Consider the following 18,117-nt stretch of genomic DNA (forward strand, 5'->3'; position numbering starts at 1 on the left):
ACATTGCTTAAAGATAGACACTTTTTTATGATTTGTATATGAGCACTTTGACAGAACTATTATTTATGGGTTTTTATATGTAAATTTCATTTGGCTATAACCAAATAGAAAGAGATGTGCATTTCTCATTTCAGCCTAAAACAACCAATGTTCTAGGAGCTGTTAATAAGCCACTTTCATCAGCAGGCAAACAATCTCAGACCAAATCATCACGAATGGAAACTGTAAGCAATGCCAGCAGCAGCTCAAATCCAAGCTCTCCTGGAAGAATAAAAGGGAGGTAAGTACATAAGAAATATCATGGTTTACAATTAAGGATTCCAAGAAGGCTATTAGATATAAAATAGTGTAACCTAAAACATTTAATGTCAGTGAATGGAGATTAATGTATAACTTAGTACATAACTTAACACTGGTAGTCAGCTATAAGTTTATATTTGTTTGTGTGCACATTTTCAATAGGTACTCCTTCTATACCTTTCATATTTTAGCTTGTTGGAATAATCTATGCACATACATTTAAAGTAGTTTCCGTCATCAATGTCTAGCACTTGTAAAACTTAAATTATGGTTTGTCTACACAGTGGAATATATAGTTGTTAAACATGGGGTTTGAGGAAGGGGTTACCCAAAATGTTACTTAGTGAAAAAGGCAAAGTGTATAGAATAATGTTTTGGTATCTTTGTGTTTTCAAAGAGGATTATATTCATATTTGTATATGCATAAAAGTTTTCGGAAGAATACATAAAATCTTAACCTAATATAGGAGGAGGAAGATTATGTTATAGTTACTCTTTGTAATAACTTGAATTTCTTTTTACCATGTAATGTATAAACATTTTTGTTTTTAAAAAGTTTAAAATAGAGTATATACTTTCAAATCATATTCTTCTCAAATTTTTTTTTTAAGATTATTTTAAACTAATTCACCCTTTCACTTTTTTTTGCATAAGTGCTTAAGGCACCATTTGTTGGCAGCAGAGTATTGTACAGAACTAAGCTGACACTACTAATTGATTTTGTTTAGTTAATATGAAAGAATATGCTATCTTTTGTGTCATTTATCACTAATGAATAAAAAAGAGGAGACATTCTAAAACATCTTACTAATTTCCTTCTAATGAATACGCTGTTGGATAATACACATAGTAAAATAGAAATAGAAAAATATTGCATCTGTATTTTTGTTTGTTCAAGTTGTGTTAATGGATAATAATAGTGGCTAATATTTGAGTAACTTTTCACCTGTATCAGTTGGATATTTTCTAGTGGGTATACTCTTACTTTACATAACCAAAAACATTTCCATCAACTTGTATCCTAAATTAATTGGTTTTCTCCTTGAATTTCTGATCATAATTGAAGAAGATCTAATTTACACAACCTGCTAGATTAAGCACCCTTTAAATTATTTTTGACTCTTTCCTATCTATATTGATACAGATATAGATATAGTTGCTAAGTTTTGCCAACTTTTTTCTTTACAGTGTTCTATAATTCTCTTTTCTAAAATGCTTCTATTGTCATTATCATTGCTCATTATTCAAAAATCTTAATCGGCTCTCCTTGTTAGTTTTCATGTTTTACCCTGCCTTATCTCCCAGTTATTTAACTTAAATGTGCCTTAATTTCTCCACTGTACTTTTTCAATATACTTTTCTTTAAACTTCTTCCAGCCTTTGACCTACTTCATTATTTTTTTCTCTCTACATCCCATCTGCTGAATAGAATTTTTTTCCAAAGGTGCGTTTGAGAAACCAGCTTGGTTAGAGAGTAAGGAATGAGGAAAAATATTAAGAGATGACTTTGATAAGTAGCCAGATATGTTAGGACTTTATGAACCCTTGTAAGGAATTTGGATTTTATTTTCAGGGCAAGTGAAGGGTATTGTCAGGGAGTCTAATAATGGAATTTGTGCTTTTCAAAAAATCCCTCCTATTATTTCTAGAGAATGTACTTTAAAAGCATTAGAAGTGAGGTAGAAAACCAGTTGGAAAGCAGCTAATGGTAATCTAGGAAAGGGAAGAAAGAAAAAAAAGATGGCAAATAGTTGAATATGGGATTTTGATGTTAGTTACAAATGGTGTTTGGTGATGAATTTGATGTGAACAGTTAGGGAAAAGGAAAATACAAGGATAAATTCTGATATTTTTTGCTGAATAATTGGATAGATGGTGATATAACTTACCAAGGAGAAACTTGGAAGAATAGGCCATGTCTTTATATATGTGCATTTTGAGAAGATGGGGGAAAGAGGTGTGTCTAGTAGCTGTTTTGGTTATTTGGAAATTCAGATGCATGTTTGAAATTCAAGTGAAATGTTGAGTAGGCTATTGGATGTATGGAGTTTAGAACTCAGCATAGCTGACCCAGAGATTGAGATTTGCGGTTCAACAATTTATATAAATGGTTTTACAATACAAATAGGATGAGACAAAACAGGACAGAAATTGGACCTCTATTATCAGTGCAATTCTGTTACCAAGTATTTTTTGAGTGCCTGCTCTATGCCAGGCACTGGATCAAATGCTTAGGATATATTGGTAAGTAAAGTTGAGAAATGATCTATACTTACATTCTAGCAAGAGAAGGTAGGAAGTAAATAATAAACAATAACTATAGTGTGTTAGGAGGTGGTAAGTGCTACAAAGAGGAGAAAAAGTGAAATGGAGATAAGGGAGTGGACAAGAACGGGTTGGGTTGTAGTGTAGGCCAGTCTCACATAACTAACAACAAAAGTTTTAATTTGCTCCTATAAATATAACTTAAGTATTGAAAAGACTTAGATAACTGAATTTGTGATTTTTAAAAAATTCTTTACTTACTGCTAAATTAAATGAGCTTCATTACTTGTTGGTTGGAGATAAATATGATAGAATAAAACTGACTGATTTTTGAAAGGACTGAAACTTTTTATTATAAAGCTATAAATACACACTAGGGAAGAGAAAAAGGTTTTAAGATTGTTTAAGTTATAATAACAGTTGCAAATGTCTGTATTAAAAGGCTTGATAGTTCTGAAATGGATCACAGTGAAAATGAAGATTATACAATGTCTTCACCTTTGCCGGGGAAAAAAAGTGACAAGAGAGACGACTCTGATCTTGTAAGGGTGAGATACTTGGTTTGATTGTATAATATTTTGATAGTAATAATTGTATTGTATAAATAGTAATTTTTACACTTAAATTAATTAACATTACTATCAAATTTGACACCAATTTTCTTTTAGTGGTTTCAGTCACAAATTTGAGTTGATAATTATCTTATACCATGTAATTTAAATATATTGAATCTCTATTTTTTGTCATGCTAATAAGTAATCCTTAGGTCTTTGCAATCAAGCATGCCAATCACATATATAGAACTGCTCCTGAGGGTTTTTTTTTTTTTTTTTTTGGGAGGTTTTTGCTATAGGGTGCGTATGCTCGCCAGAAAGACACAGTGAGACAGAGAGACAGAAAGCGAGAAATCAATCCCTTCTCCTCCATTCTCCTCTCGGGATCTTGGGCACACACGCACACGCGCCCGGCGTGAGTTTAAGCTGCTGGGTCTGGGACTCAAACTGCAGTCGACTACATGGGAATTCAGCGAGGCGCGAGTTGTTTGTTTGTTTGTTTTAACATAGTATATTAGCCTTATGGAAGGAGCATGAATGTGGGGGTCTTTAGAGGCTCTTCCATTTAGTTGATTACTTGAGCTTTTTACTAAATAGACATCTAGTAAGTGTAGGAAATGCTAATGGTTTTCGTAAACTGAAAACTTATTCAGTTTTAAATCTTAACAGAATTGATAAAATGGATGATACACACAGTTTATAATTGTCATTTGAAGACAGGTTTGATAAAATTTTAGTTCAGGTGTAGAATACAGTTATATATTCTAACACAGCTCAGTGAATTTAATAATTGAACTTATTTTGACTTTCCAGTTCAGCTCTAAGTATTTCCTGAATAAATTATGATAAGGCACTCTGAATCAGTTTGCTTATCTGAAAACTCTGAATACGTGACTGGTAAAGGTTATCAGAATAAATGAATTAGCCCAAATGAATTGCTACTGCTGTTTTATTCTTGTTAGAATGATTAATAGATTTGATTAATGGTTGCTGTAACAGTAAAAGTTAATGTGTTTATATTTCCTTGATTAATGGAGGTGTGGAGGGTTATCAATAAAATAATTACTTTTGTTTTTTATGAAATGTTAATGTCCTTTTTGTCTTCCACTGACTGGCCCACCTAAGAAGTTTAAATTATTTTCTGGTTTCTCCTGTAATTTATTTTGGCGGATTACTTCTCTTTCCACTTAAAAATCTATAATCCTAACATTCTTACTAAATCTTTATTGTCTCTATGATAAATTCTGGTGTTTATTGCCTGTTTTAAAATTCCACTTAAGCAGAATTAAAAATTGATCACTTAGTGAGAAAAGGAATCCTCTTATATGGATTTATAGACTCCTTGAATTGGAAAAGATATTTATGTCTTCTAGTCCTATTTTTCACTTAGTGCAGAAATACCTCTATTATTATTAATGAGAGTTGATTATATATTTGAAAATGCCTCAAATGAAGAGCTCATGATTTCTTTTATTTGTTAGAAAAGTCACCTAAACCACTCATATCCACACCCATACCCAGATATGGCTCTTCTCCCCCTCCAAAGTTAAGAAACACCTTTTTTAAAAATTCTTAATATTTTATCATATAAATTTCATATATACTTCTACTTGTTGCAGTACAGAAACAAGTTCACTGTTTTTCATAGACTAGTTATGAATTTCTGAGCTCTTGAGATTTATTGTATTGTAATAATAATGGAGGCCTTTGCTATCTATTGTGGCATGGATAGTATATAACATTGGGTCTATTTTCAGAGGTGCTGGGAGGATTTATTTATAAGGACTTAGTTTGGCTTAAATGCCCTCAAAGAGATGCTCCATTTAAATACCAGTAGATTATCTAAAAAAATATTTTATTATTTGCATACTATTTAACAGCAAAGAAGTTATTTTCTATATACATTTGTATTCAAATGTTTAATATTATGAATGATATTTTTGTATTTTGTGTTTCTAACCTCAGTTTTATTTTTTCTCTGTTCTTAAAACAACACAGTTTAAAATGAAGGAAAAATTAGTTTGTGGTGTTTTAGGAAACTAGATGTTTTTATGGTATTTTCAAGAAAGTGGACACTGGATTTCCTTTTACCACCAACTTTTTCTAAAGCAGAGAATAATCCAATCACCCTTTTCGTATTTTGGGCATCATAAAATAGTATCATTTAAATTCAGAGGTGAAATTTTAAATTTCTTTTTAATATTTCTTACATTCTGATCTCTGAGTAATAACAATTAGTTTTAAGCTTATGCACGAAAACTAAACAAAACAAAAATGAAAAAACTAAATGGCTGGAATATAGGTAATTTTTAATGTTTTAAAAAACCTTTTTTCTCCAATTTGCCAGAGGGCACACTCCATAGGGAATAGTCCTGCTGCGATCCCTTCTCCATTTCTCTATTCTGTCAAGATTTTAGGCACACATGTATATGCTCCTGGCATGTTTCTGAAGTCACTGGGTCTGGGATTTGAACCACTATGTTGGCCAGGTGGGATCTGGCTGCCTTAACCACTAGGCACAAGAAAGGCAACCTCATACAAGTATTTTAATGGGGGCCAGTAGGTACATAGTGGTTAAGGCACTAGACTCCTACGTAGTTGACCATGGTTTGAGTCCTGGGCCTGGAAGCTTGATACTTACACCAGGCACTGTGTGTTTGTGGCTAAGAACCCGAGAGGAGAATGGAGAAGGGATTGTGGTGTTGCCATTCACCCTGGGGAGTGAATTCTTGCTTTGTGTCTTTCTGATAAGCAAACACGCCTTATAGCAAAAATATTTCTCAAAAAAAATTTTGGGGAGGACCTACAGTTAGCGTAATGGCTATGTCACTAGACTCCCGTGTAGTTGACTACGGTTTGAGTCCCAGACCCGGTGGCTTAAACTCACACTGGGCACGTATGCGTGCGTGCCCAAGATCCTGAGAGGAGAATGGAGGAGAAGGAATTGGGGTGTGGCCATCCCCCCTGAGGGGTGATTTCTCGCTTTCTATCTCTCTGTCTCTCTCTGTCTTTCTGGTGAGTGCACACGCCTTATAGCAAAAACCTCTCAAAAAATTTTTTTAAAAAATAGTATAGTAAACTAATATACCAAATAAGAAAAACAACAACTAGGTAATTTCAGATTATGCCAAGAAGACATAAATAAAATTTAAAATCAATTGTTCATAAATAGGAACTCCCAATAAACTGATATCAGAAAGGTAATTCCTTACCATACTACAAGTTTTATTTATTTAAACCAGTAGTCACTGTCACTCTTTCTAAAGGATAGATACTTGAAGTATTCTTTCTAAAAATTAAGAACAAAACAAGCAACCTGCTGTCCCAAACATTATCTGTTGGGTCCTTGGAAAAAGTCATGATACATGCATTATGCAAAAAATGCATCATGACTTCTCCAGTGACCTGATATAATTATTCTAGAATACTTGACCAATTCAGGACATTAAAAATAGAAGCTAGAAGTATAACAGTGAAAAAGAAGAGATAAATTTATTGTTATTTTTGTAGTCTTAGGAAAATAGGAGAGGTCATTGAAAAACCAAGAATGCAGAATGGTAAACCTATGTGTTTATATGTATGTTTGTAATTAACTTTGGTAATTTCATTTTATATCATATACATACTTGAGGGAAAAAGTAATTTCTTTATCACAATAACCATTGCATGAAGAGGATTAGATAAATGAATGGATAGATAGACAGATAGATTGACAGCTCTAAATAAACATAACTGTAGAAAGAAGCAGGGAGAACCTAAGTGGAAAAAAATCTCAAAACTGAGATAAATAGAAGACTTGAAGAGAGAGAACACATGCCATGTACCTTCATGGTAAAAGGAAATTTTAAAAAGAGGACAGTTTTTTCTTAATGAATATATAACTTAAAATTCCAGTGTGATTTTGTTTTAAGTTTATGTAGAAGAATAGTGGATGTAAAAAGAGGATTAATAAAGACAGGGTCAGCCAATTAGACACAAACATATTTAATAATAATTAGTAAAATATTGTGCTGCTGTTAGAGTTGTCCAGAAAAAAAAATTTTTTTTTTCTCTTTGTAGAGGTTTTTGCTATAGGGCATGTGCACTTGCCAGAAAGACAGAGAGAGACAGAGAGACAGAAAGTGAGAAATCACCCCCCGTGGGGATGGCCACACCGCAACCCCTTTCCCTCCATTTTCCTCTTGGGATCTTGGGAACGTATGCACACGTGCCCGGCGTGAGTTTAAGCCACCGGGTCTGGGACTCGAACCGTGGTCGAATACATGGGAGTCCAGCAACATAGCCATTATGCTAACTGCTGGTCCCCAGAAAATTCTTATTTTAAAACATCTAATATGAAATAAAGGAAACATCAGTGATTCTGAAATTATTGGGTATCTCTTTGGAAATGAAGGTGAGGGAAACAGTGTAGACTGTCTTGTTCTAGAGTAAGATAGAATAGTGTCTTAGCTCAGGTTGCTATAGCAAAGTATTACAGACTAGTGGTTTAAACAACAGAAATTGATTTTCTCATAGTTCTGGAGGCTTGAAAGTCAAAGATCTAAAGTGCCAGCAGATTTGGTTCTTGATGAATGTTCTCTTCCTGGCTTATAGATGCTACCCTCTCATTGGGCCCTCACGTGGGGTGGGAGAGAGGAGAGAGAGAGAGAGAATGAACTGATGCTGGTTCTCTGGTGCCCCTTATTTTATACATTCATTAATCTCATCATGAAGGCTCCACTCTCATAATTGTGTGTCAACCAAATTATCTCCTAGAGATCCCACATGACCCATCATGTTGAGGTGGTTTTAGTATATGAATTTGGAGGTGACACAGTTCAGTCTAAAATAAATATGAATTAAATTTAAACATACACAAAAGTGTAGAAGAATGTAGATTAAAAACACGAAAGAGTTCAATAAGTAAGCAAAGGACATAATACCAAGAACATACACATTTTGCAGACAGGAAATGTAGTGATTAATTAAGCATACCACAATTATTGGTAATCTGATAAATTTTTTTTGTGGTTTGTTTTCTTAAGAGTGTAAATTGGTATAGATATTTTAGAAATTAACTTTGTATTGTAAGTGTTCATACATACATTTTCATTCTTGGGTCTTCGGAGAATTTCTTTAAAAAATTACCTGTTGGTTGGTGCATAATTCTTAGAATATAGACCAGAATTTTATTTTTTATTCATTTAAAATTTTTTAGAGGTTTTTACCTTAGCATGTGTGGACTTGCTTGAGAGAGACAGACAGAGACAGTGAGAGGGAAAGTGAGGAATCACCTCTCCCCCAATCCCCTGAGGATGGCCATGTCGCAATCCATTTTCTAGGATACACATGAACACCGGGTCTGAGAGTCACACTGTAGTCAATCATATGGGAATCCAGCAACTATATAGTGGCCATCTGCCAGCTCCTACACTCGGATTTTATTTTATATTTGAAAGCCACTGATATTTTTTAATTATTACCGATACCTAGAAAAAAGCACTATCTCTAATTTAGAAATGCTTCTAAAGATTTTAATAAATGATGACTTTTTAACTTTATCTTGAATGTTCCAAATGGTTACTTTATGATGTAATAAACATGACAAATAAATCTGAGGCTTTATATTTTGTACTGTGTGGAGAATTATATAAAGTGACTGTCAAAACAGATACTTCCTTATGATTGTGCATTCGGACTAAGCATTGTATTTAGACTCTTCTTTTTTTTGTGAAAGCACTTCATTAAAATTTATACTTTAATGAAATACTGGTTTCTAGAGGTTTCCCTTTGAGGCTCTTCACGTAAAAAGAAGACTGAAGATTTACGTTCTTGCCCTAGAGAATTTTTTTCTTAATTAAAAAAACTATTAATGAAGGGACTAGAAGATGGTGTAATGGTTACGTTACTGGATTCCCACATGGCCTACTGTGGTTCCAGTCCTAGACCCAGAGGCTTGAAACTCACGCCAGGCATATGTGCGTGTGTATTCAAAAATCCCTAGAGGAGAATAGAGGAGAAGGGATTGTGGTGTGGTCATCCCCATGGGGGGAGGGGGTGTCTCACTTTCTTTCTCTCTGGTAAGCACATGCACCTTATAGTAAACACTTCTCAAAAAAAAAAAAAAAAGCTATGAATAAAGACAAGTAAATAATTTTGGTTTTTTGTTATGGTTCTGATATATGTAAGAATTTAAGAACTATATACTTTAGCTATCAGTTTATGACCAAAGTAGATAGTTATTTTTTTATTAGTTTTATTCTTTGAAATATGCACACTAAAAATTTTATATTTAAAATTGTGGTTTTTGGGACCAGCAGTTAGCATAATGGCCATGTTACTGGACTCCCATGTAGTCGACTGTGGGTCGCGGCCCGGACTCGGTGGCTTAAAACTCACGCCTGGTGCGTGTGCGGGCATGCCCAAGATCCCGAGAGGAGAATGGAGGAAAAGGGATTGCGGTGTGGCCAGGGGGTGATTTCTCGCTTTCTCCCTCTCTGTCTGTCTGGCGAGCGCATGCACCCTATAGCAAAAACCTCTCAATAAAAAAAGAAATAAAATTGTGTGTGTGTGTGTGTGTTTTTTTTTCCTTTTCCTTAGTCTGAATTAGAGAAGCCTAGAGGCCGAAAAAAAACACCTGTCACAGATCCAGAGGAGAAATTAGGTATGGATGATCTGACGAAGTTGGTACAGGAGCAGAAACCTAAAGGCAATCAGCGAAGTCGGAAAAGAGGCCATACAGCTTCAGAATCAGATGAGCAACAGTGGCCTGAGGAAAAGAGGCTCAAAGAAGATATATTAGAAAATGAAGATGAACAGAACAGTCCACCAAAAAAGGGTAAAAGAGGCCGCCCACCCAAACCTCTTGGTGGAGGTACACCAAAAGAAGAGCCAACGATGAAAACTTCTAAAAAAGGAAGCAAAAAAAAGTCTGGACCTCCTGTAGCAGAGGAGGAGGAGGAAGAAGAAAGACAAAGTGGAAATACAGAACAGAAGTCAAAAAGTAAACAACACCGGACATCAAGGAGAGCACAGCAGAGGTAAATATGTGTAGCTAAACTGAATCTCTTTAGTTACTATACTATAAATCATAATTTGATGCTATCCACATTTGGGTCTTCCCCAAAGCAGAGCAGAATCTCCAGAAACTAGTGCAGTTGAATCCACACAATCCACACCACAGAAAGGACGAGGAAGACCATCAAAAATGCCATCTCCATCACAACCAAAAAAAAATGTGTAAGTTGTAAACAATATTAAATTTCAAACCAACTTCCAATTATTTTGAAAAAGGTCATACATTTATAAACATACATTTTGCTGTATTTAAATTTTATATATTAATCCAATTATACTAGGTAAGATAAAATTTTTATAAACTTACCTAGATGATTAATATCCCATTTAACCCTCTGGTAACATTTTTACAGTCTAGGCAAATCTTTATAAATGACTACAAATAGTATATTATTTCCTATACTGACTTTATAGTATCTGAAGAGATGATAAGATATTTTTAAATATTACCAGTCATTGACAAGGTTGTCCCATCACTGCACACAAAAGTTTTTTTGTGTTTCCCTTAAGCAGCTTTTCCCTTAAACAAAAAAGTTCTACACTTAAGCTATTATTCCTTGTAGTAGGAAAGTACTAGGCATCATTTTTTAAATTATATGCATGGAAATCATTACATGTTGATCTTAGGTTTTAATGTGTTGGTTTTATTTGTTTTCTAATCTAATTAACTTACTTATATTTACATATAGATAGTTTGGATATTCACACAAACACATTTGTAAGAGAAGTGCAGCAACAAACGTGCACCCAAAATTCTTAATGTGACAAGAGCATCAATACTGTAATTTGTAGATTTGGCAGTTTTTCTCGTCATTTATGTAAGTGGAAAATTGAGTAACATTGTTTTCTCTTAGAAATTCTGCACACTTTTTGTGAGTGTAATGCTATTATGTAGTTCCATTAATAGCATGACTTTTCAGAGTTTCCAGGATTCCTTGGTTCAATACTTGATTATCATAGAGCTTTTCCTGTTCTTCCTGTGCATTACACAGAAAGAGACAAAGTTATCCGAGCATCTAGCTAGTACTTCATGCCTTTTTCTGTGTAATTTTTCTCTCAAGTTAAAAATAAAGGTAAGTATGTACATTTTTGTGGCAACTTCATAAATGTGTTTGGATTCAACTAAGGAAAACTACTACTTCTAAATAAAGGATTCTTTTTTTTTAGGAGAGGTTTTGCTATAGGGCACGTGCACTCACCAGAAAGAAAATCACCCCATAGGGGTGATGACCATGCTGCAGCCCCTTCTCCTCCATTCTCTTCACGCTATCTTGGGTGCACACGCACCCGGCATGTGTTTTAAGCCACCAGGTCCAGGATTCGAACCACGCTCGGCTACATGGGAGTCAAGTGATATAGCCATTACACCAACTGCTGGTCCCAACAAAGGATTCTTAAATAATATTGAATATTAAATACTATGGTAAATTTTGTAAAAAAGAAATAACTTGGTAAATATCTTTCAACCTCATAACTTTATTTATATTTGGGCATCATAAAATTAAGGGCTTAAATAAATGATCGTTGTGTTATCTCTGAAAATTATATAAGTTCTCCCATGAATGTTCTGAACCATTTAAACAGGTGTTTTTCTAAAAAAAAAAATCAATACAGGTTTCAGTCATGGTGATGCATGCTGCAAAGATATTGCTATGCAGACTGAAACCACACGGGAGGCCTGAGTTCAGTTCCTGACCCAACCTAGACAGGCAGGTGCAATGGCATATGCCTGTAGTCCTAGTTAGCTGGGAGAATGGGACAGAAAGGTTCTGATATGGCAAGATTTGTCAATAATCAAACCTCCACTTCCCCAAATCAATAAACTTCTAAAAAACAAATACAGGAGGAGATTATATGTCTTTTTTTTAGCAGCCTGTCTTCTCTTCACTGAGAGTTTTTTTAGAGTTATAATAATAACATATGTTATGATTTGTCTTTTTTATATTCTGATACTAGTAGATTTGAAAAAGATTGTCATTGTTTTCTATGTCCTGTATTTATTTCTCTTAATTTGAAAGTCTGAATCACATAAGAAAGATTGCTTTGAGTATGAATTAGGCAATATGTATTTGAATTTTTATAGAACTGATAAGGTATGTTCTTAAAGTATTTATCAAGAAAGATCCATTTGATTAAGTGGTGCTACAACTTTTTTTTTATATATATCTTCTCTGTTTTAGAGCACACAGGTTCTAGGGAATATAGTGGCACTCAATAGGCATGGGTTCTTGTCCTCATGGGACTTACCATCTAAAGCTCTGTGCTATTGTTAAATAATCACATAAACTGTGCAGTGTTCACTGAGAAATCTAGGTGCAGTATGAGAGTGTATTGGGAGGGTTGAGAAGCTGGAGGTATTTTATCTTTGGAAAGTAACAGTGAGTTGATTACTTGAGAATAGTAGGAGTTAGGCAGGGAGTAGGGAGAGGAACGTCCCAGGTGGAGAAAACACTGCATTCGCAGTTTCTGAAGTTGGAAAGATCCTGGCAAGTTCAGAAACATGAAGAAAGGCAAGGGTTTGCTGGATCATTGTTGGGAGTTGGGGATTGGAAAAGAGATGAGAATAGGCAGGTAGTCAAGGACTGTCTGCAAGCCTTTATACACTATTAAAAAGGCTCACAGTATTAGTCTCATTTCAGAGGGAAGCTGTGTAGGGGGAGTGACATCAGCTGTTTGTAAAAAATTACTTTGTAAACTCAGGAGGCAAGAAAGGGGAATAGTTTGAATTGGGTGGTAGCAGTGGAAGTGGAGAGAAGGCAGTGATTTGAAATCTGTATAAATAGAAGTGATAGGGCCAAGTAAAGACTGCTATACTATTTTCGCAGCACAGTGACTGTAGATGCTATTTACTGAGTTGAGGAAAATGAAAGGAAGAGCAGACTTCAGGTTATGTTTTAAATATTTTATAGTGTCGTCCCAGTCACACTTACTTCTGTTACTTGGTAGATCTTTGTAAGATTTTATGATTAAATATTGGTTTATGGCTCAGAATTTATAATTGAAAAATCTTCTTGTGAAGTAATCGAGGATAAAAGGATATGAGAATTTATGCAGCATTTAAAGCATTTCCTGTAATGATGTAAACTACTGAAAGATTGAAATGTTCATTTTTTTTTCACATGTGTTTTGCTCCAGCCGTGTAGGACGTGCCAAACAAGCAGCTACTAAGGAAAATGATTCAAGCGAGGAAGTAGATGTGTTTCAGGGTAGCTCTCCTGTCAATGATGATATTCCACAGGAAGAAACAGAGGAAGAGGAAGTTTCTACAGTAAATGTATGTATTTTTTAAAGTATCATAGATAGTAGTATGGATGTAAAAATAGAGTTGGTAAATATTTGATCAGATCCACTAAGCACTTACTTGCTAGTTGTTAGAAAATTCTAAGTGTGTGTGTATATGTGTATAAAATTTTTTAGTATAGTCTCATTTCATCTCCCATTTTGGATAATGGAGAACACATCTTTTATGGAAACCTGAAACTAAGTGAAAATTATAGTTGTAGGCTGAGGAAAGTATAAATGTCAATTCTAAACTGAATGTATTTGGAAAGTGTAAGTGGCAGTTTAATACTGACACTTCAAGCACTTAAGTTGTATCTTGATTTTTAGAGCACTTGTATCCATCAAGTGTACTATGGTTTCCATTTCATAATTTTCTATTTGAGTTACATGATAGAAACTTCAGATTAGTTGCACAGAATAAAATTATGTCTTTAACTAAAATCAACCTTTTGTAATTCAAGTATGACTGAATGAGAATTCATGAAATTGACAATAAATCTTTTTCAAATGTAAAGATGCAGTATTTCCTTAGATACTTTTTTTTTTAATAGGTTTTTGCCTTAGGGCATGCATGCTTTTGGGGAACCATAAGAAGAAAGACAGAGATAGTGAGAGGGAAAGTGATAAAGTATTCCAGGGGGTTGGGAGGATGGCCATGCCACAGTTTTTTCTTCACTCTCCTCCTGAGATCTTGGGTACTCATGCACACACGCCCAGGGTGAGTTTCAAGCCACCAGGGCTGTTTGTAAAAAATTACTTTGTAAACTCAGGAGGCAAGAAAGGGGAATAGTTTGAATTGGGTGGTAGCAGTGGAAGTGGAGAGAAGGCAGTGATTTGAAATCTGTATAAATAGAAGTGATAGGGCCAAGTAAAGACTGCTATACTATTTTCGCAGCACAGTGACTGTAGATGCTATTTACTGAGTTGAGGAAAATGAAAGGAAGAGCAGACTTCAGGTTATGTTTTAAATATTTTATAGTGTCGTCCCAGTCACACTTACTTCTGTTACTTGGTAGATCTTTGTAAGATTTTATGATTAAATATTGGTTTATGGCTCAGAATTTATAATTGAAAAATCTTCTTGTGAAGTAATCGAGGATAAAAGGATATGAGAATTTATGCAGCATTTAAAGCATTTCCTGTAATGATGTAAACTACTGAAAGATTGAAATGTTCATTTTTTTTTCACATGTGTTTTGCTCCAGCCGTGTAGGACGTGCCAAACAAGCAGCTACTAAGGAAAATGATTCAAGCGAGGAAGTAGATGTGTTTCAGGGTAGCTCTCCTGTCAATGATGATATTCCACAGGAAGAAACAGAGGAAGAGGAAGTTTCTACAGTAAATGTATGTATTTTTTAAAGTATCATAGATAGTAGTATGGATGTAAAAATAGAGTTGGTAAATATTTGATCAGATCCACTAAGCACTTACTTGCTAGTTGTTAGAAAATTCTAAGTGTGTGTGTATATGTGTATAAAATTTTTTAGTATAGTCTCATTTCATCTCCCATTTTGGATAATGGAGAACACATCTTTTATGGAAACCTGAAACTAAGTGAAAATTATAGTTGTAGGCTGAGGAAAGTATAAATGTCAATTCTAAACTGAATGTATTTGGAAAGTGTAAGTGGCAGTTTAATACTGACACTTCAAGCACTTAAGTTGTATCTTGATTTTTAGAGCACTTGTATCCATCAAGTGTACTATGGTTTCCATTTCATAATTTTCTATTTGAGTTACATGATAGAAACTTCAGATTAGTTGCACAGAATAAAATTATGTCTTTAACTAAAATCAACCTTTTGTAATTCAAGTATGACTGAATGAGAATTCATGAAATTGACAATAAATCTTTTTCAAATGTAAAGATGCAGTATTTCCTTAGATACTTTTTTTTTTAATAGGTTTTTGCCTTAGGGCATGCATGCTTTTGGGGAACCATAAGAAGAAAGACAGAGATAGTGAGAGGGAAAGTGATAAAGTATTCCAGGGGGTTGGGAGGATGGCCATGCCACAGTTTTTTCTTCACTCTCCTCCTGAGATCTTGGGTACTCATGCACACACGCCCAGGGTGAGTTTCAAGCCACCAGGGTTGGGACTCAAACCATGTTCAGCCATGTAGGAGTCCGGCTACATAACCACTACACCATCTGCTGGCCCCAGTACTTTTTATTTTTTTAATAGTGAATGGTATTGCCAGTTATTTTCCCTTGGAAAAAGAATACATAATTAACACATTTAATTAAGAGCTCTTCTCTCTATCAGTATATCAGCTCAGTCAGCCATCTTTGTTGTAGACACTTGAGTTCTCTTCTCTGATGAATTACCAGAGTGTGTTCCACTTTGTTCTGTCTAATGTAATCAGCACACCCATCTGCATCGGATTTATTTATGTAAGTGGGCAGGTCAGAGCCATATAAAAATAACTGAATTATGGTCTCAAACTAGTTAGGCTTGTTTCTTCAAGTGGTTTTTGGAATATAAAAGTAAGACTGCAGACGAGCAGATGACATAATGATTATGATGCCGGACTACCACATAATTGTCTGCAGTTGAGTCCCAGACCCAGCAACTTAGAACTTGCATCAGGCGCATGTGTGTGCATGCCCAAAATCCTGAGAGGATAGTGGAAGAGAAGGGATTGCAGCATGGCCATCCCCCCTGAGGGGTGATTTCTCACTTTCCGTCTGTGTGGTGAGTGCATGCATCCTATAGCAAAAAAATCTCTCTCTCTCTTAAAAAAAAAAAAAAAAAGTAAGATTGAAGAGTATATAGCAATAGATATTTTTCATTAGGGAAAACTACACAGTAAATTAAAACTGATATTTTTGTGTTCCTATTGTTAATATTAACCTTTTGTGGAACTAATGTTTGATACTTTGATTAGCACTTGCCAGTAAATGGTAACATTTGAATTTCAGGTTGTACATATGTATTTTAGTTGTTAGGACACAAACTCAGTAACTGCCTTCCCAGAAAGACTGCTGTAAGTTCATAAGTTCATTTTTTGTTTTTGTTTTCTAACCATAGAGACATAAGTAAAAAGTTGGTGAGTCCACTTGTAGTTACTTTTCTTGCTCTTGACATTAACTTTTATTTCTCTTTAAATTAATTAAATAGAAATTAAAATAATTTTTTCCTTTGCTCTTCTGGGAAAAGCTATTTATGGGCAAGTGAGGGTTCAAATATTACAGAGATTAAATATGTGCTTCTGAGACAGAAAATAAAAAGGAGAAAGATTCTAGAGAAAAGAAAAACAAAAAAATCAGGAACAAGTGAGAATAAACTTTGGTTAAAAAACAATAATTTTTGTTGTGTCCTAGAAATGTGTACCTCATTTTAATTAAGCTTCTGGTGACTTCTTTTAAGGTTCGACGAAGAAGTTCTAAAAGGGAAAGGCGATGAACAAATTTAATTAATAACTTTCTGTGTGAAAGCTTTGGAAAAAATAAGTTTTTGTCAAGCTTGAGGCTAAATAAAGCCTTTGATGCACAAAATTGGACTGCTGAAGAGTGGACAGTTGAACCTTACTTTGATGACCTCATGTGTTTGTGGTCACATGCTTTAGCCATACGCATGGTGATAACATTGACTCTGGAGTATTGTGAAAGTATAATGTGCGGTGGCTATGTAGACATAAACTAAAGAAGAAACTTGTAAATATTTTTTTTTAATGTTTCTGACTTCTAAAGTGCTTGTATAGCTTTTATCTGCGGCTTTAAACTGACAGTACCCAACTGTTTATTGGATCTATTGATTTGAAAAAGGGTTTGTTAGGATAGATCTTAAGCAGTCATCTGTCAGTGTTTGTATTTGTATTCTCTGCAATTTTACTGTGAAAAGTTTCCCCCCCCCCCAACAATTGGTGTCATTTTCATTATGTCACAATTTGTTGGAGAGTCAAATGGTCTCTTCCCCTTGTGTATCTTACCTAGTGTTTATTCTGGGCACCCTTAATCCTCAGAGGTGCTAAATTGTCTGCCATTATACCAGAATGATGCCTCTGATGGGAGGACACCATGCAAATTGTGAAATACTCCTGAAGTTGTTTGATTACTTTACACCTCAGTATTGGTCCCAGAATTTTCTGGTCTGTCATGGCAATGAAAATTTTAAGAAGAAAGAGATTTAAAATATTTTAATTTTAAAGAGTGTGTTATAAAATAATGTACTGAATTCTTTATCCCATTTAATCTCCCTTTTCAGTTTCTATTAATCTACTGTATCAATAAAATTCTGTAATTTGAATGAGTTTTTAATAGTCTAGAATGTTATTGTGTATAGATACTTCCTCTTGAACATTATGTTCAGAAAATGCAAATTATTACACTATAATATAAAATCTGATATATACACATTAGAAAACTTCCAGTTCTCCATAACAGTGTAAAGTTAATCAGAAAGAAAAATTTTATTGATGCAGTGTCTTTATAAAACTGTTCTTGAAAGCCAAGTGTTTTGTACTTTATAGTGAGTTGCATGTTTATGATAAAAAGTGCTGAAAATGAGATGTGCTCTTTTCTGTAAATTCATACTTAGTCATAGTATATGATAGATTGTCCCATACATAACATAGTTTTTCATCAAGAGTTTATTATTATACTTTATTTTGGAGCCAAAAAAATGTTTTTTGGAGAGGGGGCAGGGTGGAAGTGATATAT

At 34.4% G+C, this 18,117-nt stretch overlaps 1 protein-coding gene across 5 annotated transcripts in view; it reads left to right on the forward strand.

Annotated features, from left to right (window-relative positions):
* PDS5B (PDS5 cohesin associated factor B) overlaps nucleotides 1-17,708 on the forward strand; it is a 226,504-nt gene extending 208,796 nt beyond the window's left edge. Inside the window, exons 30-35 of one of the 5 annotated variants that reach the window (XM_027775693.1) lie at nucleotides 135-280; nucleotides 3,008-3,113; nucleotides 9,699-10,138; nucleotides 10,227-10,337; nucleotides 13,311-13,449; nucleotides 16,826-17,708. In XM_027775693.1, coding sequence (XP_027631494.1) covers nucleotides 135-280; nucleotides 3,008-3,113; nucleotides 9,699-10,138; nucleotides 10,227-10,337; nucleotides 13,311-13,449; nucleotides 16,826-16,861 — 978 coding nt within the window. In that variant the 3' untranslated portion in view covers nucleotides 16,862-17,708. The remainder of the gene's footprint in view (nucleotides 1-134; nucleotides 281-3,007; nucleotides 3,114-9,698; nucleotides 10,139-10,226; nucleotides 10,338-13,310; nucleotides 13,450-16,825) is intronic. The other 4 variants (XM_027775694.1, XM_006158446.3, XM_027775695.1 and 1 more) reach the window with 4 other exon arrangements.
* Nucleotides 17,709-18,117: the final 409 nt, after the last annotated feature.

Source organism: Tupaia chinensis, unplaced genomic scaffold, assembly GCF_000334495.1.
Source record: "Tupaia chinensis unplaced genomic scaffold, TupChi_1.0 Scaffold000597_1, whole genome shotgun sequence".
NCBI lineage: Eukaryota > Metazoa > Chordata > Mammalia > Scandentia > Tupaiidae > Tupaia > Tupaia belangeri.